The 23579-nt window shown below is 50.6% G+C and overlaps 5 protein-coding genes across 5 annotated transcripts; 3 read left to right on the top strand and 2 right to left on the bottom strand.

Annotated features, from left to right (window-relative positions):
- Positions 1-5602: 5602 nt before the first annotated feature.
- On the bottom strand, positions 5603-11133 carry VTN77DRAFT_4177 (uncharacterized protein; the record flags this gene model as incomplete). Its single annotated transcript, XM_069420207.1, has 3 exons — positions 5603-9671; positions 9743-10226; positions 10326-11133. 3 exons carry the CDS (start codon positions 11131-11133, stop codon positions 5603-5605), a joined length of 5361 nt encoding a protein of 1786 aa, XP_069281848.1.
- Positions 11134-13141: 2008 nt separating this feature from the next.
- On the top strand, positions 13142-14149 carry VTN77DRAFT_4176 (uncharacterized protein; the record flags this gene model as incomplete). The annotated part of the gene is made up of 2 exons (XM_069420206.1): positions 13142-13357; positions 13619-14149. 2 exons carry the CDS (start codon positions 13142-13144, stop codon positions 14147-14149), a joined length of 747 nt encoding a protein of 248 aa, XP_069281847.1.
- A 622-nt stretch (positions 14150-14771) lies between these two features.
- On the top strand, positions 14772-17869 carry VTN77DRAFT_4175 (uncharacterized protein; the record flags this gene model as incomplete). Its single annotated transcript, XM_069420205.1, has 9 exons — positions 14772-15404; positions 15454-15636; positions 15704-16184; positions 16237-16408; positions 16458-16619; positions 16693-17139; positions 17196-17616; positions 17665-17776; positions 17838-17869. The coding sequence occupies 9 exons, from the start codon at positions 14772-14774 to the stop codon at positions 17867-17869; spliced, it is 2643 nt and encodes an 880-aa protein (XP_069281846.1).
- A 997-nt stretch (positions 17870-18866) lies between these two features.
- On the bottom strand, positions 18867-19827 carry VTN77DRAFT_4174 (uncharacterized protein; the record flags this gene model as incomplete). The annotated part of the gene is made up of 2 exons (XM_069420204.1): positions 18867-19228; positions 19302-19827. 2 exons carry the CDS (start codon positions 19825-19827, stop codon positions 18867-18869), a joined length of 888 nt encoding a protein of 295 aa, XP_069281845.1.
- A 2528-nt stretch (positions 19828-22355) lies between these two features.
- VTN77DRAFT_4173 (uncharacterized protein) lies at positions 22356-23430 on the top strand (the record flags this gene model as incomplete). The annotated part of the gene is made up of 2 exons (XM_069420203.1): positions 22356-22779; positions 22841-23430. 2 exons carry the CDS (start codon positions 22356-22358, stop codon positions 23428-23430), a joined length of 1014 nt encoding a protein of 337 aa, XP_069281844.1.
- Positions 23431-23579: the final 149 nt, after the last annotated feature.

The raw sequence follows: 23579 nt of genomic DNA, 5'->3' as shown, positions 1-23579 counted from the left end.
CTATCACCCTTCAGGCCAAATTATGGCTGTTGAGTCCTGTACTGTACCAGGATAATCTTCCAACAGAATAATATAATCGCGGCGGTGTTCTGTGGGCGGTAAATCTGAAGTAGCGAATTGCCTACTTACTCTGTACCGCTTTTGGCCCCCAGGTGATTTCATTAGATGATTAATCATTACCCTCAATGAAACCTTTGATTTACATACTTAAACACCTTTTTTTTTTCCCCAAAATACCTAGATATGTACACTACATACCTAGTTGAATCTCTTTTTACGTACATGTTTTTTTGGGCTAAGGTTTCCTAATATATATCCCCGAGAGTGAGACCAAGGTGGTCTCGATGGCCCCCTGCGCCAGGATGGGTCCCACCATTCGCACCCCAGATTTAGTATTTTCTGTACGGAGTAGATTCCCTGTTATTATCTATCGTTTAATGATGTCAAAATGATTAAGCATAGAAGAATCAATGGATGAAGTGCGGAGCATACTCCGCTAGGCACTATGCTCTGTGTTAGGTGTAACAAACTGGATTCAACACATCAGTTAAGAGTATCCTGTAACTTTAAATTTACAGAGCTGTTAAGCATACCTGTCCTAATTATACCCATGATCAATCCAATATGATTACTGCTCCAAGCATGATGGCTTGTAGCATCGGAATGTGGGTTGCGGCGGTTGATCGTGTATGCTTGTATGAGATATACGACACTTCATCCACTGTATACATCATCTAAGCATGGATAATACATACAGTACATTGTTCAATTCATAGCCATATTCACAGATTAACCATACTCACACTAAATTAACAAACCATTTGGCTCATTCCTCTCTAATCAACTAGGAAAGACAATGCTGACAAATACACAACAAGACAATGGAGACTGATCCACACTCTTTAACTAGGTATTTAATTACCCAATACCTAGTCAATGAATAAACCTGCTATCTATCTCGATGGAGAAAATGATAGCTTGACTGACTAACCACCGATCGATCGACGGATCACATGCTCGCAGCTCCAGAAAAGGAAAGAGGGGGAAAAAGGAAAAAAAAAAGCGCCCCCAAATACGTACCAACAGAACCTCTCCACCGAGAAAGATAATTGGACTGGATGGGATGCGCTGGTTGTTTTCAACATGCGGCAGCGCAGATTTAGATTGTCAATTGACATGGCTTACTATTTTGTTATTGATGTTACGGCGTAGCTAGCACTCTGCAAGAAGAACTATTATTATTGCAACATTCCTCATCCGATTTCAGCCCTGGATCTCATATCGGAGATTGCGGACATAGAAAAGGCCGAGGCCGAGTTGAGTGAGGTGATAAATAAAAATTATTACATACATGCAGGATTGGAACCAAAAGAAACCAAAGGGAAAAAAAACCCTAGAAATACGTATTTCTACCCTGAAAGATAATATATCACTGCAAGATAACAATATTATATCCAAGCAAAACAAAACAGAGAAGTAGTGTGTATGTGGGAGAATACAGGAGATCACCTTCCTCGCAGCTGGAAGGATAACTCGGCCCCCAAACAAACAAACAAAGGCCGGGTACTGTAATTTCTATAGCTGTACAGAGCAGATGCAAGGATCTTCCTGTCTGTCTGCATGGATGTATGCTACTGCGTAAACATGCTCTTCCTTTTAATTTTAAAGTGCAGAGTGCAGATAAACCAGCGAGAGAATCTTGATTATTAATTCAATGATTCCTAGTCAACAGACAACAGACAGAAAAGAAAGACCTGGGGAGGGAATAGCAGCAGCAGCAGCCTTGGAAACGGCCCCCGATTGTAGCCAAATACCAATTCCAGTTATAAACTACTCCGTAAACTGTACAGTCTAGTCTGGATTGGGAGTAGTCGAAATCCTTTCGACCTACCTAGGTGTACCTAATGTATTACCGATCTCATGCACTATTCTGTAATTGACATTGATTCAAGTATTTATTTACATTACGCATTGTCGAAATGACGGAGAAGGTAAGATATTAATCCACTGTCGCGTGACTCAGCTTATAGTACAGTATGGTACGTTGTCAGCACTATTCTATAATTACCCCTGCCATCACATCTCATATCCAAGACAAGCTCTGTCTGTATACATACAGCGCAGCAGCAGGAAGATACCTACCTATCTGAAGCTCTTCTAACATCCTTCTTCCATGACAAAAGAACAGGTCGATTATTGGCCAAAAAAAAGATGGATACGGATTTCGTTCCGTGTTCTACCTAGGAGGCAGTTACCTCGAATCGCCAGGTACCTAGGTACCATACTATACTATATATGTACACTACCTACATTCGAACTTGTGTGTTTACACATGCAGCAGGACAGAACCGGAACAGAACAGAACAGAACAAGCAACAGGCCAACAAATGACTCGGAATCCGGCCTCAACCTACAACAAACCTACCTAGGGCCTCTAGCTCAGGCGTGATACCTCACCATGCTGGGGGTCCCAGATTCGAGACGCACTGCAGCCGTCAGTAAAATCCCTGCCTTTTCCCTTTTCTGCCAAAGGAGTATTTAAATAAACAGGGGTTTGTTTTCGTAGCACCCTGCTTGTTGACAACCAGCTGAGAAGGAAAGAAAGGAAAAGAAAGCTGGGGGGTGAGAGCTTTTTTTTGGTCCCCTTCTTTCGAATATATTTTAATATCTCGATTATTTTACGCATTGACCTATCTACGTATGCACATTACATGCCTATCTGCTAGCACCATCTAAATCTGGGCTTCAGCCACAAAAAAAAGCCATCTTTTTTCCTATCTCGTCCGAGAACAAAATTCACGCCTTTTTCTTCTCCAGTCTAGTCCAGTCTTGTCAGACATCCTTCAACAAAATGCCGCAAACCCAGCAATTAAATGCCGGTGCCGCCAGTTCTGTATGCTTCTAGAACGAAATCCCTGCTATCGAACTGGTTGATCTCATTATGAACCTTCTGACTAGTTCAGATTCGGATTCAGATTCGGATTTCTGAAGGAACGTGGCGCTGAAAGCTGAACAAGTCATTACTTAATTAATCAGACAGCTGCAGCTGTTATAATAATGACAGGTTGACTGACATGTGCCCTACCCATTGCCCCAGCTGTCGGCATCGGATCTGTGTTGTGCCGAGCTGCAATAATGGTAGGTATATAGTAACTTAGTAACTACGTACGTAGTGAGGTGACTTCTTCAGATGATCTAGACCCCTGTATCTATCTCTTGCTGCGCCCCTTGGCGTTGGTAGCTGGGGCTGGAGCTGGAGCTGGATCTGGGATTATATATCACCAGACCAGCACTGAGCTGCAGCAAGCCATCTCCATATTCCGATATCGGGCTAGTTCATCGTAGGGAGTAGATTGGTTGGTTGGTAGTCAGTTAGTCAAGAGTGGTAGGTACCTAGGTAGGTACATATATATATACAAAAGAGTTACCTATCTGTCTTAGACTCTATGACAACTATCTATGATGGACAAAGAGTCGCAGTGTGACGGTCCGAACTAGGCGGTGCACTAGGCGGTGAGGTATATGGCCGGCAGAATCCGTGAGATATCTCGCTGGACCTCGTAGATAGCTTCTTTCTCCCCCAGCTGAGTCTCTTCGTTCTGAACTGCCTCATAGCTTCTAGATAAACCTACTAGCTAATGGGATTTGGGTTTGTTACACGCAGCACATAATCATCGTATCCAAGTTGAACTGTTCGTATACAAAATAAAGATATATAGCCTATGTACCCTGCAAGAATAATTCCTAAATTTTCGAGTCTAATCACTCTAGTCTAGTCTAACCTGATAGGCTGATCTGACCTTACTATCCCAGAACTTGAGTAACGGTGTTGTCAATATTTTTTTTTCAGTAGGAGTTGGCTATACACCGGCGTAGATGTATGTAGATATATATTCTTCCTTATTTATTATTTTATTTCTTTCTGCCTACCTACCTACCTCTTCTGCTCGGAACTGCTACCTAGATACCTACTCCCACTCATCGTTATACTATCATTGCCATTGTCATTATTGTAGTGGTTGCTTCAATTCAACTCAATTCTTGTTCAAACCCCGACCGAACCCCACCCGACCACACAGACGCTTCGCTTCGCTTCTGTTTGCTCTACTGGGGAATTAATATTAATAGTATGGCCGACACCAACCGAACCAAAGCCGTCTCGTTTCGAGACTGAGGGGATTGGAAACCTAAGTGCCATCAACTCAGTCTGTCGAATTCCAAGTGAAGTACCGTCGATACTTTAGATTTAAATTCAATCAAATTCAAATGCCGGGCGAATCAGATGCAATTCTTCAGATACGGATGGAGATGGCAATCCAATCCAATCCAATCAGATAAATAAAATCCTCAAATCTTCCCCACACTGTCCACATCAAACCAAACCATACCAAACCTTCTTTCTAGAAGCACGGATCTCGTGCGCCCGAGCGCATAGATACACGTACCTAGGTACGGAGTAGTCCTCGAGATAGTTTAGGATGCACCTCGTATTTTGTTGTGTCCACCTGTCTGTGCGTCAGTCACTCTTTCCCACGTGCTCGATCGATAATTACACCTTAGGTAGGTACCTTAGGTGCTTGAGCCCCCTCCCTCTCTCTCCCTGGTCCCCGCACGTGTTAAGGTCCCCAGCCAGCCAGTCAGTCAGCAATAATATTAGGTATTATTCAATCAATCAAGAGTGCTATTAATTAACTTGATTGCTTGATTAAGTAAATTAAATTAATTGGGCACCAGTTTACCTATCTATCCATTCATCACGTCCAATCATCAGACGTGCCAAACCTTATTCATTTACCTAGGTATTGCAGCTTGTCGACCAGTTACGCAAGGCAGGTTGTGCCTATCTGTCTCTCTCTGTCCGTCTGCCTGAGTTGATGTTATTTATTATTGAATCTTCCTCCCTCCCTCCCTCTTTTATTTTTTTTTCCTTAGAAGGAAAAAGATCCGGGGCAATTGCTACAACTCGCAGATGTAATACTGCATCTAGTCTGTCGTATAGTCCTCCCAATCAATTCCCGGACTACAGATTTTATTTGTATGTCAAATCAAGGGAAGAACGGGAGGTGAGAGATGAGAGTGGCGAATATGTATACAAAAAAACAGAAATAAGCATGTCGAAGTTGTCGATACAAGAACTGGGCAGGACTGGGAATACGTCGAGTCACTCACGTGTAGGACTTTCACTGCATAGAAGCAATGCTGTCTTGAAGAAAAGCCTAAGTGACAACACGTCGGATGATATCTACAAACAGAATGATCTTTGCAAGATCACTACCCATCAAATGCTCTCTGTTGTGACTGCGAACAAATGCATTCATTGTATGATCTGTATGATCGCTGTGAAGCTCTCTTCACATCTCTACCATCCCTCCTCATACAACCACACGTCTAGGATCGAACCCATATGATCAAACGCCGGATGCCAGAGGATATATCCCAAATGCCAGCTGCATGCCATGCATGGAACCCCAAACAACACATAGAAAAAAAAATCACATGCGGTGAAAATAAAAAATTATTGTACAGATATTCTTCTTTTGCCTGTCAACCTCTCTAGATGCATTTGAAGAAAATCTCAAGAGCAGACAAAACAACGCGCTCTTCAAGAGAGCAGGTTTTTCAACGACGGGCTTGCGCTGGCCCCAGATCCTGTGCTGGTGCCTGTGCTGGTGCTTGTGGTCCCCGTGCTGGTTCCTGTGGTGGTTCCTGTAGTAGTTACTGTAGTAGTTCCTGTGTTGGTACCTGCGCTGGTCCCGCTGGTCCCATTCGGCCCAGTGTATCGCCCACTACTGGGTGGCCTCGCTGGCTCGTCTGGCCTGCCTGGCGTGCCCGGTACTGGCGGATCAACACTCCCCCGAGATATGGAAGGAGAGTGACTCGGCGCGCTCAGAACGTGGTCCACCGAGTACACTCGCGTCGACGGCGGTGGAGGAGGAGCAGTGGTGAGCGAACGCTGCGGCGAGTGCCGTACGAGGTTTGCATGAACATCAGGCGGAGACATCGATGTTGCGTATGAACGAGTCGGGGGAGCGTGTGACGTATGAGGCGAAGGCATCGCCACTGGCCCGTACGGATTCTGATGCCCGGGATATGATGAGTGCGATGGCGGCGGCGGCGGCGGAGCACCACCGCCATAATGTGGTTGTTGCGCTGGCGGTGGTGGAGGAAAAGGAGGACCATGAGCAGGAGGAGGATGATGAGGTGGAGGAGGAGGTGGTGCTGTCGCTGCCGGATACCCATTCAAGTGCTGTGAAGGGCCTCCAGGATAGGTAGGAGGAGGAGGAGGAGGAGGTGGTGGTGGTGGGAAACCGTTTGGTTGCGATAGACGAAAATTGGGATCTCCATATTCACCGGGCCGCTGACCAGGAGGATACCATTCAGCTCCACCAGGTGGATGACCAGGTGCCACAGGCCGAGGCAGAACTCCGGGCTGGGCAGGATGGCCATGCGGTCCATATGGACCGTACTCCGAGGGCCGGGGAGCCGGAAGGATGGGTGCCCGCTGAACGGAGTACGGGGAAGGACGCGATTCCGGCGATGGTTGGATGGCTGGTTTCTTGATGTGGCATTTGTGACATTCAAGCAACGCTGGAGCCGAAGACTGGCCATCAGCACGCTTATCAACAGGATTTCCGTTGACATTCGATCCGGAGCCCTGTGACTGATTACGAGCATGGAACGGCGAACCAGCAGATGGTGTGCTGCGATACTGACTGTCACTTGGACCGACGCCGTTGGTCAAGTGCGTCGTCCCATTCGTCCCAATCGACGGACGGGACGCATTCTCGACGGGCCACCATTTTGGACTGACCGTGGTCAAGCAGCGGAAGCATGTCTTGCCAGGCTGCGCTCCGACAGGCGGCCGCGAAACGTCGGTTGGCCCTTCGGAAGCGGTGACGTTCTCCTCGCCAGCTGCTTCAGGAGAAGCTCGTGAACTCTTGTGCTCGTCCTTCTGATGTGATGATGTTGTTCCCACGCCGTTCACTGCAGACGCTCGTCGATTTGCGGAACCAGCCGCATTGCTTTGCATCGAAGCCCCGACAGATTGTTGTACATATGCCGCTCTCCGGACGGTCCCCGTCAAAGTAAGATCGGCCTGCTTGTAAGTCCGCGCAAAGAGCTGCAAGGCATTGACCCCTTCCTCTTCCGTCGGCTCGCTCATTTCGTGCACGATAGTCTGCACCGTGTGAGAAGGGCACCAGATGGCCGCTGTGGCAGACCCGGACTCCTCGCCCAGTTTGATGGTGGCAACCGTATCCCTTCGAGAGCTCTTGACAGGCGCGATGTCGAAGCCAAAGGTGTACTCCGCCTGAAAAGCACAACCGACATGGAACTTGGCATTGCAACCCGGATAGTGGCAGGTCATACAGGCCCCTTTGTTTGTCTTGCAAATCTTGCAGACCTCCCGGTACCGGTCCGCGGGAATCAAGCCAAAGCCCTCCGCTGGCTCTAACTCCTGGGCATTGCCAAATTTGATCTCCGGGTTCCAGATCGCACACATCACATGAACCCAATTGTTGCCTGCCGTGCGTTTCAGCGGCTCTCGCGGACCAATGGGCTTCCCCACGGCTTCCTGTCGCTGTCGGTACAGTTTGATGGCCTCCGCAACCATCTCTTTCTCCAACCGTTCCTTCTCCCGGTCGCGATCCGTTTTCTTTTTGTGAGTCGATTTGGGTGGTTCCATCAACTCATGCTCCGTCCAAGTGACAGGGCACAGAACGCATTCGTAGCAGGTCGAGATCATCGGGTTCCGGTCGTTGGCGCACATGTCACAGAGCCACTTTGTACAATTGCGGGCAGGGCTGATGCCGTAACATTGTCGATGGACGGTCAGCCGGCAATCGCGGCACGAGAGGTGCTGATCACCCATAGGCTCCATCTTATTGCAGATCGCGCACGGCAGCGTCTTAGCACGCGGAGGATCAGGCACGATCGGAGGTGGTTCAGCCGGCTTCTCGACCGCTTTCTTCTTCGTCGTCGGTGCCGGCTCCGCAGACGTCCGAGCTGACGTTGCGGCGCTGTCCTTCTCGGCGGCCGTCCGGGCCTTCTTTTTGGCCGGTTCTTGAGGCGTCTCGGAGGCCACAGCAGCAGGAGTCACATTCACCCCGAGCGACGCCGCCGTCGCGGCCGTCGCACTGCTGATATTCAGTGGAGTTTCGTCCGAGACCAGGATTTGGGCCAGCATTTCCTCATCCATCTTTCGACGCCACGCCTTGTTACCTCCGGCAGAAAGTTTCTTCGCCAGATCGTCAGCGTCCTTCCACTCGATGGCGTACTTGCGCCAGAGCACAGCGCACCGGAGACACAGTGCCACCGTGAGCTGTTGACCCTTGTCCCCCTTTTTGGATGATCCTTCAGCGGACACCGTGGCGCCGGGGCTAGAATTAGGGGCACGTCGCCACTGGGGAGAGGAGCGCGTCGAGCAGAACTTGCATTGAAACCCGCGCTTCTTCTCAGCAGCCTTGTCATTGTCGAAAGCGGAGTCGTCATAGTCGTCAGCCACATCGTCGACCAACTTCGAGGAATCCGATCGTTTGGCTTCCTTCTTGCCCCGCCGTCCTTCGTAGTTACCCCAGATCTCACGCCCTCTCGGGGTCTTCTTCCACATGTAGTAGTAGCGGACAATGTGGCGATGCTCAATCTGGCCGACATGTTTTCGGACATTGGGCAGCTCGGAGCCGTACTTCGCGACACCTTCTTCAAAGAGTTTGATTTGCTCAGGAGTCAGTTTGGGCTCTTGAAGATCCTTGTAGATGTCAATGCGCCGCAGCCGCGCCAGAGCAGCCTCCACATTGAAATTTTCTGCGTAGAGATACTCCAGAGCCTTGTCCAGGAAATTGGTCGAATACTCCGGAATGCCCTTCTCGGGGGCAATTTTCTTTGCTCGGTTCATGTAGTCATCGATGAATTTCTCCCGCTCCTCCACACTCAGCTCCGATCCAGGCCCATCATCTTCCCCGCGACTCGAGGGAATCTGATGCGCCTCGGGCATCTTGAAACGCAGCTCTGCGGTCCGAACATGCTTCCCATTCATCAGGACCGGTTCATCCTCGCCCCGACGCACATATCCTGGGGGCTCGTCCATGACCCATTTGGGACGTTTCAGCCTCTCCTGCTTTTCTGCTTCGATCGCCGCCAAGGCTTCCTTGGACAGCTTCGAATTCGTCCCCTTCCCCGAGCCTTTGGTACCCTTCTTCTTCGGATCCAGAGGTTTGACATATCGCACAGGATGTCCATACCATGGACTCACCACGGCTTGATGACGTGTTCCGATCCGAGAACTTGCCCGCGGATAGATCCGGTCATCGTAATCTAACGCATCCTCCATCTGACAATGGATGCCGAAATACCGATACGGCCACATCTTTGCCTGCGCGATTTGTGCGGCCGTAGCAGGTTGGGGGGTGAAGTCCACGGCAGGGCTGCTCCGCCCGGTTGTGCTGGGCGGGGGGACCGGATCTTCTTCCTCCTCTTCGAGCAGCTCTTCCTCGACCTCTGGCGGCGCGTCGCCAATGATCGGCGTGTTGCGCGCTTCCAATTTACGTTCCTGAGCACGACTGCAAGCAGCGCAAGCCCAGGCGAAACCCCGCGCCGGTTTCTTCGTCAAGACCGGCCGCACGCAAGACATGTGATAGGTACTGTGACACACAGCGCAATCCACCGACTCCGCACTGGACAAGAAAAAGAAAGTGTTAGAGCGAGAGAGAGAAGCTTTTCTTTGGACCTGGAAATGTGCACCTACCTAGCGGCGTATAGCCCGCATCGTTTACACGTTTTGACGGCGCCAGTGAGCTCCTTCTTCCTCGCCGGCTCGCATAGGACAAACTTCCACCGTTCATCCAGAACTTTCTTAACGTGCGCGGGTACATTGATGACATCTTTGGTGGGCACCACTTCATAATAACGGTGCATGTACCGATCAAACATCTTCTCGTACCAAAAGGTGTCTTTTTGCTTCCGGTACTCATCCAGATTTTCAATCTCCGAGATATGTAAGATCGAACACTTGCCGCGAAGCGACGACAGCGGACACGGGTCGGAATGCATGGACGCGAACACCAATCTCGGATCCGGGACTCTCCGCTGAATATCCTTCGGTCGATAATACCAGTTGACCCTCACCATCTCTACTGGACCTGACGGATTCTCCTTTGCTGGGAGAAATTCCATAATTCGGCCCAAGTAGTACGGCTCACCCGGTGGTTCACAGATCAGGTAAACGTGATCTATTGCATGTCAATAGAAGCGCGAATACACACATATAAAAAGAAGAAATGAAGAAATGAAAAGAAATCGAGAACCGGGGCGAAGGAGAAAAACCGTACCATTTACTGAAAGGACAGTGCCATCGTCAGCTTTCAGTTGACCGTTTTTCAGCCGGGCTCCACAGTTCTCAAAGGTCATCATGTTGGAATATCTGTGGTCATGGCGGTAACCGCCATCGGCTCCGGAAGCCGTCGTTGAAGCCTTCTTGGATGAGGCATTGCCATTTGCAGTCGTAGAACCGCTGCCGCTGGATGGCTGTTTGCGCTTCCTCGAGCCGGCTGCCGCCCCGTTGCTCGAATTCAGGTTGGCAGAAAAGGTGGAAGTCCCTGGAATGGCTCCCTTGGTGCTCGAGTTGGAATGCGCACCGTTGGCCGTCGCCTGTCCGCGCCGTGTACTGGCAGCAGGTCCTTTCTCAGTCTCCGTGGCTGGGGAGCCGTTGACACTGGCGGCGCTGGTCTGCTGGGCTGCTGCGCCGCGTTTGGATGAGCTGGTGGCTGGCTTGGACGGCGGTGCGGGACTGGTCATCTCGAAATCCAGATCGAGATCACGGTCCTCGGCGTAGTTGGGCCTCGGGGCGCCATTGCGACCTCGAGACCGCGTGCCGTACGGAGCCGACGGGGTGGAAGACTGGAGTTGGTCGGGGCCCGCCCCAACCTCTGATGACGATGAGGCAGCGGCGGTCATGAGTGCGGAATGGATGCCATTAACCGTGGCAAGATCGTCCGTCTTGTCAGAGCGCGCGGACTTGGTTAAGGACGCGGGCTGTCGAGGCTTGCCCCGAGGCGCCGGTCCGCTACCCGCTGAGATGGAATCAGGTGGTTCGGCCGTCTGCTGCAAGGATTCCGTGGACGATCTGTCCGGGGACATCACTATGCCCTCCTACGGGATTACCAACAGAGACGCCGACGACCCGATGCTTGCATAGAAACTGCAACGCTGCGCGCGTGAGTACAGGCAACAAGATGGGAGAGAAGGCGTGGCCAGATGTGGATGGGGGATGGGGGGAAAAAGCAAGCACGCTCAGACGATTTCTTGCCGTGGCGGGAATGGCACGATTTAGTGTGTCCTGGGCAGATGCGCGGGCTGGGGGACCATAACAAAGATGAAGTCAGGTGCGGTGGTGGAAAGTCGTGGCAAAAAAAAATTCTAATCCAAATTGTATCAGACGGCAATAAGAAGGGGAGGAAAAGGGAAGAAGGAGGATGAGATGGGCGGTGCAGTATAGGACGGGGGGAAATGAATATCAGACACCAACCAGCGGAACGTCAAGACGAGACGAGCACACCCAGATAGCTCGACTATTCCCTCCGGCGCACAGGCGCGTGCGAAAGTGGAGAGTCACGGCGGCAGGAACACGAAGAATGCCGGAACGCCAAGTACCGGGGGTGCGATATCAAACGAGGGGGAGAGAGAGGCAGAGACCGGGCAGGGAGAGAGAGAGAGATGGAAGAGGAGAAAATCAGATGCAAAGAGCAGAGGAAGGAGAGCTGTGTACGGTACAGGACGAGAATGGTCCAATAGTGGGAACGGCGGCAAGCAGAAGCGCAGGGCGGCGATCCACTCGTCCGTCCAGGCTCTGCGTGGAGCAATGATGATGAATAATATGAGAACGAGGCGGAGGGCAGAAAAACAAGAAAGGAAAAAGAGCAGAGAGAGAAAGATGAGAAAGAGGGAGAGGAAGAGGAAGAAGATGAGAGGAAATCCGCCCAACCTTAGACGTTAGATCCCGGCCACGTCCCCAGACCAGGGGCCTAGTCCCGATGTGTTAGTATGACGGTTCCTCCAGAGAAACCATCGAAAAGTATGTTCTAGCTGGTCCCTTGCGAGCGGAGGATCGAGCCCGCTCGCGGTGGGAGCGATCCGCCCGATGAGATAGATGAGATAAGATGTCTTTCGAGGTGGTGGAGGATGTTACTATAGAAGGAAGGATTCTTCTTCACCACGGTGCCTTGCGGAAGGAGGGGGGAGAAGGCGATGGAGGGAAGAAGAGAAAAGAAGGAAGATGACACGCGATGGGGGGGGATCGGGGATCTTTCTTCTAGTGTCCAGGCAAAAGTAGTCAGAAATATGGATGCATGATGGAAGCGGAACCCAGGAATGTAGCGCCCGAGCCAGCAAACCAGAAGAGTGGGTTCTAATATAATAATCAAGCTTAGTCCCATCTCGATGAGCATCTCGTCCCAGAAGGGATGCAATGGCGCTGGCTTAATCGGTTAGTAGTCGACACGACCTGCATGGAGCCAAGCCGTCGACGTACATCTCTCGAGGCCTTGAATCGGCCTGCAGCCTGGCACACAACCGTTGCGTTGTCCTACCAGGTGAAAAGGCCCGACATTGCGCTTCTGCTGGGCCGATTTGCCTGACGAAAATAGGACGATAATTCGATGTTTTTACCGTGTGTTTATGCCGCTGATGAAGTCGGCTGGTCCTGTGACTAATAGGAGAGAATCAATCTCACTTTATCCTATTGTTTTCCATTCAGCAAAAAGGGAACCATTACAATAAACTGCTGCCTTTGTTCGCCATAGAAGGATCGATTGATGTGGTTACGCAGTCGTAACCCATGATTCCCTATTGTTATTGTTCCGGGCAGAGGCATGAGGTCAGAGCACACAAAGCTACGGAGTACTACTAAATTACCTACTTCTACCACCGACGACCTTCTCGCGCCCAGATTATCTGGCGCATTCCTTCGACGGGTTTCGTCCTGCAGACCGGGGGGTCGGCAGGGCAGGCCCCTATAGGACCAAGAGGGCGGTCATCGAGGGCGAGGGTGAGAAACGAGATGAGGATTGAGGTCTGAGGCTAACCGCATGGGGGAGCCGGATGGCGGTGGTTGGATGGGCGAACACGTCTTGCCCAGGTGGCGCATCCAATGATGAAAAATTCGTCTGTCGTCCACCGTGGGTTGACTTTCTCGGAGGCAGCTGCGGACCCTGGCGGCTGTCTTGCCACACCCGGGTTGGCCCTTGCCAGGTCACGTTTGGCAACCGCCAAACCTCACCCTCTTCAGACCTCGCTCCTTCCCGGCAAGCACGTCCTCTGCACGACTCACGGCAGTCACCCTGCAGCACTGCTGGTTGATACCCAAGTCCGTTCAACCCCGACGTGATCAACTATCAGCGACTGTCCTTGATCAGCTTCTTCGGACCAGCGCTTGCCCGGCAAGGCTATCTGGGAGATAGAGTCCAACAACAAGAAGGGGTTAATAATAACAACAATTAATAATAATAGTAATAGTAATAGTAATAATACTAAATCTGATATTACTATCGTCGCCCGGTTTTTCTTTTCTTTTCTCTTTTTTTTTTAAAAAAAAAATGGCAAGAATTTTAATTGTTGTCGTGTAAAGCAGTCATCGATATTGAGTTCCCGCATGGTGGTGATGTCGATGATTGTCTCGGGTGGATCGCCCGTTAGTCCCTTAGGTAATTCCGCAGACGCGAGACGCCCTCGCCTCCTAAAAAGGCAAGCACGGGTCTACGAGATCCGTCGTGTTGATGATCCTGGACACGGAGATCACCATCACCTCGTCGACCTTGATGCCGAGCCGCAAGGTGTCCTTGTGATGGGATTCATGGGAAATATCGCGAGACTCCGACGGACTGGCACGCGCTGGGGGACGGGGTCTACGGCGAGGGGCGCAGGCAGAGGCTCCAGCTATACGGCCTGGTGGGCGCCCAGGCAAAAAGCATCGCCGCGTGAGCCAGTCAGAGCGGGCGATGGCCGACTAGACCGTGATCTGACTGGGTCCGCCCGAGCCTCGGCATCCACGGCACTAGCCACGACTGCCTCCTCCAGACCACGATGTGCCAACGGCCCGGTCACGACTCACCTGACGACAGGCCTGAGGACAGCAGCAATGGCAGCATCCGTCCCTTGAGGTCTCTGCAAGTCCCGGCGCGTCAATCTCAGTCCTTGAGGAGGTCTGTCCTGGTACCTAGCAGGTACCTACGGTAGGTACCTAGGGATGGAAGGTGCTGGCGGCTATGATTGGCGGGGGGAAACGCTCGACGATCAGGAACAACCTTGGAAGTTCCAATTTAGATGCCTGAGGCCAAACTGCATTCTTCTTCCTCAGGAGGCAGGCAATACCGGCCGCTTAATTTAAGCCACTACCTAATGCCTGGCATGATTCATCCGCACCATGCAAGTGATGATTCCCTTCTGACTAAGGGGATCATTTAGATATTATGGTCAACAACAGGCGATCTATCAAAGCATGCCTGTCCACTCTCGACCGCTCGATTCGAGGTCCCTGAAGAACAATGACGGTTTCAGGCCAGCCGTTTCAGACTCATGGCTTTCAAACATCGGTTGATATTGCTCGCAGACAGTCCTACAACACGACGCTGGCGGGGGTGAAAAGATTACACGACGGAATCAACCAGCGCGACGGGGAGAATGGCGGCCAGGAACGCGCTGGCGATGTCGCCAGACCCGACCTTTCCGATCGCACACACAGGATTAATCAGAATAATCAGAATAATAAGCATCTGGATGGGATGCCCTCCAGCCTCGCCAAGCAGCGTGCGGTGGATTTTGTGCGCGCGGCATCCACCAGTCAGAGGCCCCGCATCGCCGCTAGTGAGATTCGCCCGGCGTCGGGTGCCGTACCTGCGGGCCATGACCTGAGCCCCGAAGTGGAAGGCGCCCCGTCGACCCCGTCCACCCAGAACCCGCTGCTGTCGCTGCAGCATCCCAGATATGGCCTGCCTCCTGCCTTGGTCGCCAATTTCGCCGCGCTGGGCATCGACAGTATATACCCCTGGCAGGCCTCCTGTCTGCTTGGTCGCGGCCATCTCACGGGCGAGAAGAACCTCCTTTATACCGCCCCCACCGGCGGGGGGAAGTCCTTGGTCGCAGATGTGTTGATGCTCAAGAGAGTCATCGAGAATCCACAGCGGAAGGCGATCTTGGTTCTGCCCTACGTGGCACTCGTCCAGGAGAAGCTCAAATGGCTTCGGCGCGTGGTGCAAGATGTGGAGAAGAATGTTGACGATCAGGACGATGTTGCCATGCCGAAACGGCGGTGGAAGCAACAGCAGAAGGAGATTCGCGTAACGGGTTTTTTTGGTGGCAGTAAATCGCGAAGCACCTGGGCTGATACGGACATCGCCGTCTGTACAATAGAAAAGGTCCGTTTTTGGCGTTCACCAAGTTGGCTCTATCTAAACCTCGAACCAGGCAAATGCATTGATCAACGCTGCGGTCGAGGAGTGTAACATCGATGCCCTTGGCATCGTCGTCGTGGACGAGATCCATATGCTCGACGACGATAGTCGTGGCTACCTTTTGGAATTGATGATCAGCAAGTTGCTCCTCCTGCAACAAGATATCCAGATTGTTGGCATGAGTGCAACGCTTTCTGTAGGCCTTCCGTAGTATACATGTGCTGCTGCTGTTACATACACTATAGGACACTAACTTGTCTCAGAATACCGAACTGCTTGCAAAATGGCTGCGTGCGAACTACTACGTCTCCAACCATCGTCCCGTGCCGGTCGAAGAGTATCTGGTATACGAAAATGCTATATATCCCGCTGCCAATTCAAAGGAATTTTTCCGAACCGCGTCCCAGTTAAATTCCACTTCCACCTCCTTACAGGAATCGGTAGCTCCACATCGAAGGATAGATCCGTCTCCGTTCAGAGAATTGGCGAACGCGACGAATAATGCGATGGTCTCTTTGGCTGTCGAGACCGCGACGGCAGGATACGGCGCGTTGGTCTTTTGCTGTAGCCGGCACTTGTGCCAGATGAACGCGGTGCTCATCAGCGAAGCGATGCCCGATCCGTCTTCGTTGGAACCGGATATTTTGGAGAAGAGGCTAGATCTTTTGGCGGACCTGCAAAGTTTACCCTGTGGTCTTGACCCGGTTTTCCAGAAGACCATCATCAAAGGAGTTGCTTTTCATCGTAAGAACTAGAGTTATTTCTGTCGAGCTGCGACAAAGCTAACTCTTCCCAGATGCTGGCTTGACCACCGAGGAACGGGACTTGGTCGCGGAAGCCTACGATCGAGGTGTCATCAAAGTGATTGTGGCGACTTGTAGCCTGGCGGCTGGCGTTAACCTTCCCGCGAGACGGGTGATCATGCATGGTGCTCGAATGGGGCGCGATTTGGTTGGGCCGGCTCTCCTGTAGGTTTGGCTGGTATACAGGCAGGTAGCATGAAACTGACGAATGCAGACGGCAAATGCGCGGTCGAGCTGGGCGCAAAGGCAAGGACACCGTTGGCGAGACATACCTCATATGTCAGAAATCCGATTTGGAGGCCATCTCTGAGATCTGGGAAGCGGAGACGCCGGCCATCGAGAGCTGTCTAGCTCGGGATATAAAAGGGGTTAAGAGGTAAGTGGTCCCATCTCGCTCTGTCGATGCCTGTCGATGCTTGTCGATGCTTCTGCTGCTTACGCATTGGAAGGGCGCTTTTGGAAGCTATTGCCACACGGTTAGTTTCAGGTCGCGAAGCGATACAGGAATACATGGAGTGTACCCTTCTTTACCGGACCCGGGACAAGGCTGAAATTTTGGACTTGATCGAGTCAGCCCTTGGTGAGCTGGTTAAGGAAGAGCTTGTGCGTCTACGAGACGATGAGTCGTATGAACCGACTCGAATTGGACAAGCTATCGTGGCGTCGTCTTTTGCTCCCGACGACGGCCTCTTCGTCTATGACGAACTCAGGCGGGCCCTGCAGGCATTCGTCATGGATGGGGAAATGCATATTTTCTACATGTTTACGCCGCTGCAAGTTGCTCAGAACACGAACATCGACTGGCCAACTTTCCGGGATCAGCTGGACGCTCTGGATGAGAGTGGACTGCGGGCGTTGCAGTTTGTTGGAGTGCAGCCTGGGTTTGTGAATACCATGTATGGCACAGTCATCATATTGAGTGTATGAGGAATGCGTTGCTGACGTTCCATAGGGTGCAGAGTGGAGGCTCTCTCAAAGAAAACACGCCTTCGCAAATCGCACTGGCCCGAATCTACCGTCGCGCGTACACGGCCTTTCAGCTGCGGGACTTGAGCAACGAAGTTCCCCTATCTACGATCGCCCAGCGATACCACACGCCACGAGGGGTCGTCCAGACTCTGGCGCAGACGTGCCACGGGTTCGCGGCGGGTATGGTCAAGTTCTGCCAGCGGATGGGGTGGGGGATGCTGGCCGTGGTGCTTGACCACATGAGGGATCGCCTGCAAGCGGGGGCGAGGGATGATCTGCTGGAGATGGCTCAGGTGGCGTATGTGAAGAGCTGGACGGCGAGACTGCTGTGGGAGAACGGATTTCGTAGTGTGAGGGCGTTGGCGGAGGCGGATCCAAAGGACCTCGTTCCGGTGTTGATGATGGTAAGCACAGCCCAGCTGACATGTCGTCGGCCTTGCTCACCAGACCAGGCCCGGCCTCGTAGAGGTCAGGGATACGATGATGAAAAAGAAGCGAAGCGGTACGAAGAGAAGCTGCTGGCCAAGGCGGAAATCATTGTTGGATCTGCAAATAAATTATATGGTAGGAGTCTTCCCTATGCTTTAGGTATATAGTACTATGTACGATGCTGACAATCTTGCAGAACGTCAAATGCAAGTAGAAATAGAGGAGTGATTATTGACGTTAAATGCATGTCGTGCACGTTCATCGAATAGACAGTTGGATATGATATGCTCGGAACGAGCTTACGGAATTTAGTAGGATAGTATTGTATATACAAGCATTAAACTCTGGGCTTGAAGGGGAAAATACCCAAGATAACCAACAATAATGCCTATGCCAGGGATCTTTGTTGGTCCCTCCTACCATAGGCCTTTTATCTTCTCCCCTTGCCTTATCTATGCTGTATCTTACTATATGGGCACATACAGCCACTTACTACTACTGTCTTACTGTTTATAGTTCTACATATAGTACTCGCTATATATAGGCCTTGCTATATAGGCTCCCTATTCTCGGCGTTCTGGGAGCTTACGATCTGGCCTTGTGCGCCCTATAGGATGTAGGCGCATTTAGTGTGTAACCCCGAAGTTCGACGCAGTAGCATTTGCCTGGTCATGTGGCCAGGTCGCGTGGTATAATAGGTACCTAGGTACTTACCTAATTCGTCCAACTAACCAATAATTTCAATGGAAACAGAACCACTCACTTACTAAGCTAGGTAGGTATTTGGTTTGCGGGTACTTTTTTGAAGTTTTCCAGGAAATCCACCACTTTAATTGAATGAAGATGTTGAGTTGAACTGCCTCATCCAGTTATGTGCTTGGGCATTTTTCTGTACCAGTTTATTAGGAAATATTATTGCTGGTCAGTTACGAAGGTAGTTGATCTACAGTATAGTATACAGTTGGTACAGTGTTCTCAGGGAAAGTTCTCAGTGTTGGCGGACATGATACCTAGTTCAGATTCACCAAGAAAAGTTGGCGNTTGGCGCCTCTTTTTTTTTTTTTTTGGCCGAATCTATCTGCGACACTCAGGGATTATTCATATTGTCTTCGTAGTCACTCGTAACCGGTATATACATGCATATCTACATACATATATACGTCAAATCTAACGTGACTCATCACTTCAGCTATCTACAAGAAAAGTCCTGTTGCAAAATTTACAACTACAGCCCATTCAGCGCATCCTGCGCGGCAAACACATCCCCCTTGTCCGTAAAATCGACCAGGACAAAGTTCGGCGGCCGGCCATACAGCGACTCGCAGAGCGCCGCCTGCGCCCCGATACTCCCGGGCCCGGTCGCCGCGTTGGTCGTGTCTGCCGCTTCGCGATCCGGAATCAGGATGCCCAGGATGTCGACGTCCAGAAAGTGGTTGACGATGTACATGCGGCCGTCGGCGCTGGCCCCCGGGGGACGGTCGATGCTGCAGTCTGGGAACGACGCGTTCGTCACGTCGTAGGGCGTCTCGAAGAAGTAGGAGAATTCGTCGAGGATGTAGGGCACGGAGGTCATGTTGGCGCCGTAGTCTGGTCGTCACAGAATTAGCCCAGCTGATAGAAAGAAACAAGGAGACGGGGAGAAAGGGGGGTTTTTTTTTACCCAAAAAAGCCACCACACGAGTCCCCGCATCGATCAGCTCCTGCAGCGTCGGCCAGCTGTCGATCGGCAGGACATTCGGGCTCGTCGGCGGCACATAGACATACGACTTGATGCCGCTATCGCTAAAGGCCTGGTCGAAGCGGCTGATGTCGAGGTTGTCGCCGTTGGTGATGAGCAGCGTGACGACCTCGTTCGGGTTGCTGTCCAGCCAGGTCTTGACCGTCTGCAGGAACGAGACCAGGCTGCCGGCGTCCTCGAGGAGGCAGCTGGTGTGGCACATGTCGAGCTCGCCGTCGTCGTTCTGGTGCGTCTGGCCCTGCAGGAAGCGGATGCCGAAGTCGAGTTCGGCGGTGATGTTCAGGTCCTGGTTGTCCTGGGGCAGGATGCCGACGAAGGGCGAGTCATGGGCCCCGATCAGCGAGACGTTGGAGTACGAGCGACTGCAGTATTCGGCTCGTCCGTTGCAGGTTGTCTGCGCGAGGGCGGTGGCCAGAAGGGCACACCACAGAAGGCGCTGGAGGGCCATGCTGTATGTACTGTACTACAGTACTATGATGATAGAAAACACGCCTTGAGGCGAAGCAGCCGGTGCAGAATTGCATCCTGGGAATGCCTTTCTTAATATACCCATCTTCCAAGCTTAGACTGGACGCGTGCAACAGCAGCATGTAGGATGCAGCATGGATCAGATCAGTCGACTCCTCCGTATGCTAATTAATGCAGGGTTAGCGTAAGACCAACTTGCACTAATTGAAACGGCCAGATCCAGCTACGGGCCTTAAAATGCATCAAAATGCACCGCGAAGTGGGCCGCCTGACCGGCTAGGCGATCCAAATGCAACCTTGTCGGAGCATCTGAAGCTTCTTCTTAGCTTGACAGGACATCGGAAATGAAATGCTGCCTGCCTATTATTTTATCATGGGGACTGGAATGCCCTGCACAGTCAGTCAGTCGATCGTGGCCCTGTCCACCGGCGCGTCGAAGGCACATGTGTGCGCGTCGATGCCGGCTACTTGTCAGTCGTCAGGGACAGTGCAGGGGTCAACTGAACTAATAGGAATAGATCTCCGATGTTATAGGTAACTGCCGATGTCCACTCCCCCAGGAGTTAATGCCCTGCAGGATATCCGTTCTGTTTCTGGATGACCCCGTGATCCCGTGTTGTGATACAAGAATGTGGACGTCCAGCCTGACAAGAGTATAATACCTCCTGATTAAATCGGATACCAGCGTCAGGCGAGATCTAGATCCAGATCCCTTTTCTTAGGATCCTCACGAGGCCTCTTTATGAGCGTCAATATTCATGGCTGGTGAATAGAACAACCCCTCTCGAGTCCTACGTCCTACGTCCTACACTACATACACTACTACTAGGTATGCTATTAGCATCAAGCACGGGACAGGACAACTGGCTGGCGTGAAAGCGCTCCCTACCAACCTACCTAGGTAATTATTAGCCGGGATACTACCTTAGCCTGATAGACTAGATTTTATCTATCTAGGCACAGTGCAGGACAGTACAGTACCTAAGCTATCTATCCGATAGATCTACTCGACTCTATTTCTAAGCGATAAATACTCTGTACCGGTGGGTAAATTGGCAGGGGGATGGCATATCATTATTAGCCAGGTTTCATAAGTTTCCTTTCTGTCACGGGCCTATTATTATTTTTTTCCCCGCAAAACCAGCATATTTCAGATTTAATTTATTTGCGAATATTATATACAAAAAGGGGTAATTTTAAAATAGATTTTGAGTTAATTAGAAAATTAGGTAGCTAAACTAGTTTTTTTTTTCTTTTCCTTCGGTAGAGAATTTCTTTGTCTAAGGCCTGTACTAATAATAATTATTATTACTATTAAACAAGCAGACAGCCAGCTGCCTGGAATAGCTATAATTAATACTAATTTTTAGCTATTGATTTACTAGTTCTTCTGCCACTCAACTCAACTCACCTGTCTGTCTGTCTGTCTGCCAGCTGCCTCCATATACGTGATCCCTGTCTCAGATATAGCATAAAGTGATGCTGATCTGATCTAACTGATCTCTCCATTACATGCGCAGTCTACATCTATTCCTATGTCTTGACCTGCTACTCTCTTTGCTTACTGTCTCCTGTTTTCCCCCCTTCAGGGCACTAAAAAATGCCCTTCTTAAGTTACTGTTATAAATAGCAGTCTTCATCCTGTCTCTCTCTTGTTGACGATTGACTCCTCAAGAGTAATGAATACCTGCGCTTGTCGATCTGCATATGCAACCTTCCTTAACTGGGTCTTGAAAATCTGTATTTATTCTGGTAAGGATAGAAGGGGAATTTGCTGGGCATTAAGTAGAAGAGCTTATTATTAGATCTTTCAACTACCTAGGTAGTTGATGAAAGAGCTACCTGCGGCAAGATTCGAGAACCCTAGCAATGAATCAATCGTCAGACTTCTTACAGCTCTGTTTGGGCTTCTTATAATGGATATCTGTTTCTGACAGTGTTGCTAACTCAAAAAATAGTTATCTAAGATATATAGGTAATTCTGAAAGTTGGCTAAAAAAAAAGCATAAGTTGTCTGTTTAGTAAAAGAAAGGCTAGTAGTAGATCATGCAGCTCATTTATTTTCTCAGAGTTCTACGAAGTTAAGGAAACATATAGTTGCCAGAAACCAAAGAGAGAGAGATGATGATGATGATGATGATGATGATGATGATGATAAGAACACATACCATTGGTCAAAGGAAATAAAGAGAGTGTTAGTTAGCCTTTTGAGGGATGGGATGGGATGGGAATAGTACTTTGTTCACTGCTCTCCAGGTTAGAATCTAGTCCAAGAACACCAATGACTAGCATGTTCCTATGAGCTAGTATAGTATGAGATACCCTGTTGCTAATACAATTGATTTTGATCTCTTCTAGGTGCTTAGCGAAAAAAGCTCTCCTAGACTCTAAAACTAGTAAGCAGCTGTAACCCTAGCTCCTGTCTATAAGCCTCGCGCTTGCTCCAGGTCAGTTTCCTTCTAGTAGCTTCCTACTTATCAATTTGTTGCTACATTTTCTGCCATCACAATGTCCCTGCTTGCATTATCAAATGAATTACTTCTACTGATCGCAAAGTACCTTCAATCCCAAGCAGATATCAACGCGTTCATGCAAACAAACAGTCGCCCCTACCATCTGTTGAACACCTACCTCTATCGGTACAATGTTCAATATGGGCACAGTTCCGCCTTGCTCTGGGGAGCAGAGCATGGACACGAGACCACCATCCAAAAATCACTGCGCGAAGGAGCCGATGTGCGATGGAAGTCCAACTACGAGTCGCTGGTGCAACCGGTGTATTTTATGGGCCGCTGGATGAGGACACTGCGCTCCCATGGCGACTTCAAGAAGCACCCGATTTCCTCCGCAGCAGCACAGGGACACAACGCGATTGTCGAGCTGTTACTTGATCACGGGGCGGATCCGGACTTCAAAGACCAGTGTGGCCGGAGTCCGCTGTCCTTAGCCGCGGAAAAGGGTCACATGCAAGTAATAACTTGAGCTGGATAAAGCCAGCTATCCAGACTCGACCATCGCTTCGCAGATCCAGGCTGCCCTTTTGCACGCAGCACCACATGGCCATGAGAATATCATGCAGCTGATGCTTGAACGAAATGTCAATGTCAATTTCCGGAATAGCAATGCCTGTCAAACCCCATTGTCGTGGGCGGCGACATCGGGCCAGGAGGCCATCGCAAAGCTGCTGCTCGATCACGGCGCTGATCCAAACCTCTGGGCGGAGGACGTTCACAGTCGGAAGACGCCCCTGTCGGAGGCGGCACGATATGGCCATGAGTCGTTGGTCAAGCTACTACTCGAAAATGGTGCTGATGTAGGTGGCTGTGGCAGGGATGCATTGTTTCGGGTGATTGGGAATGGGCACGAAGCAATAGTCAAGCTCTTAATTGAGAAGGGTGTTGACCCCCAGTCTCGCGATTACCTGGCTCAGACGACAATGACAAGGGCTGTTTCATCCGGCCACCCTGCCATCGTCAAGCTATTACTCGCAAACGGGGTTCATCCAACGCGCAAAAACTTGGAAGTGGCAAGAAGAGGAGGAAAGAAGGATGTAGTCAGTGTGTTGGAACAATGGTTCCAGTAGGCCTAGGAGATGAGAGATCTTGCAACGGTAGCAACATTATCATCATAAGAAGGGTGGAGCCTCTGGAGGGTGTTGGCGTGCTACTTGTGTATATATTTTTCTTTTCTTTTCTTTTCTTTTCTTTTCTTTTCTTTTTTTTTCTTTCATTT

Source organism: Rasamsonia byssochlamydoides, assembly GCF_041956645.1.
Source record: "Rasamsonia byssochlamydoides strain NRRL 3658 unplaced genomic scaffold VTN77scaffold_3, whole genome shotgun sequence".
In the NCBI taxonomy this organism is placed as follows: Eukaryota; Fungi; Ascomycota; class Eurotiomycetes; order Eurotiales; family Trichocomaceae; genus Rasamsonia; species Rasamsonia byssochlamydoides.
The sequence above is the reverse complement of the archived record's forward strand: the minus strand, read 5'-3'. Positions and strand labels throughout refer to the sequence as shown.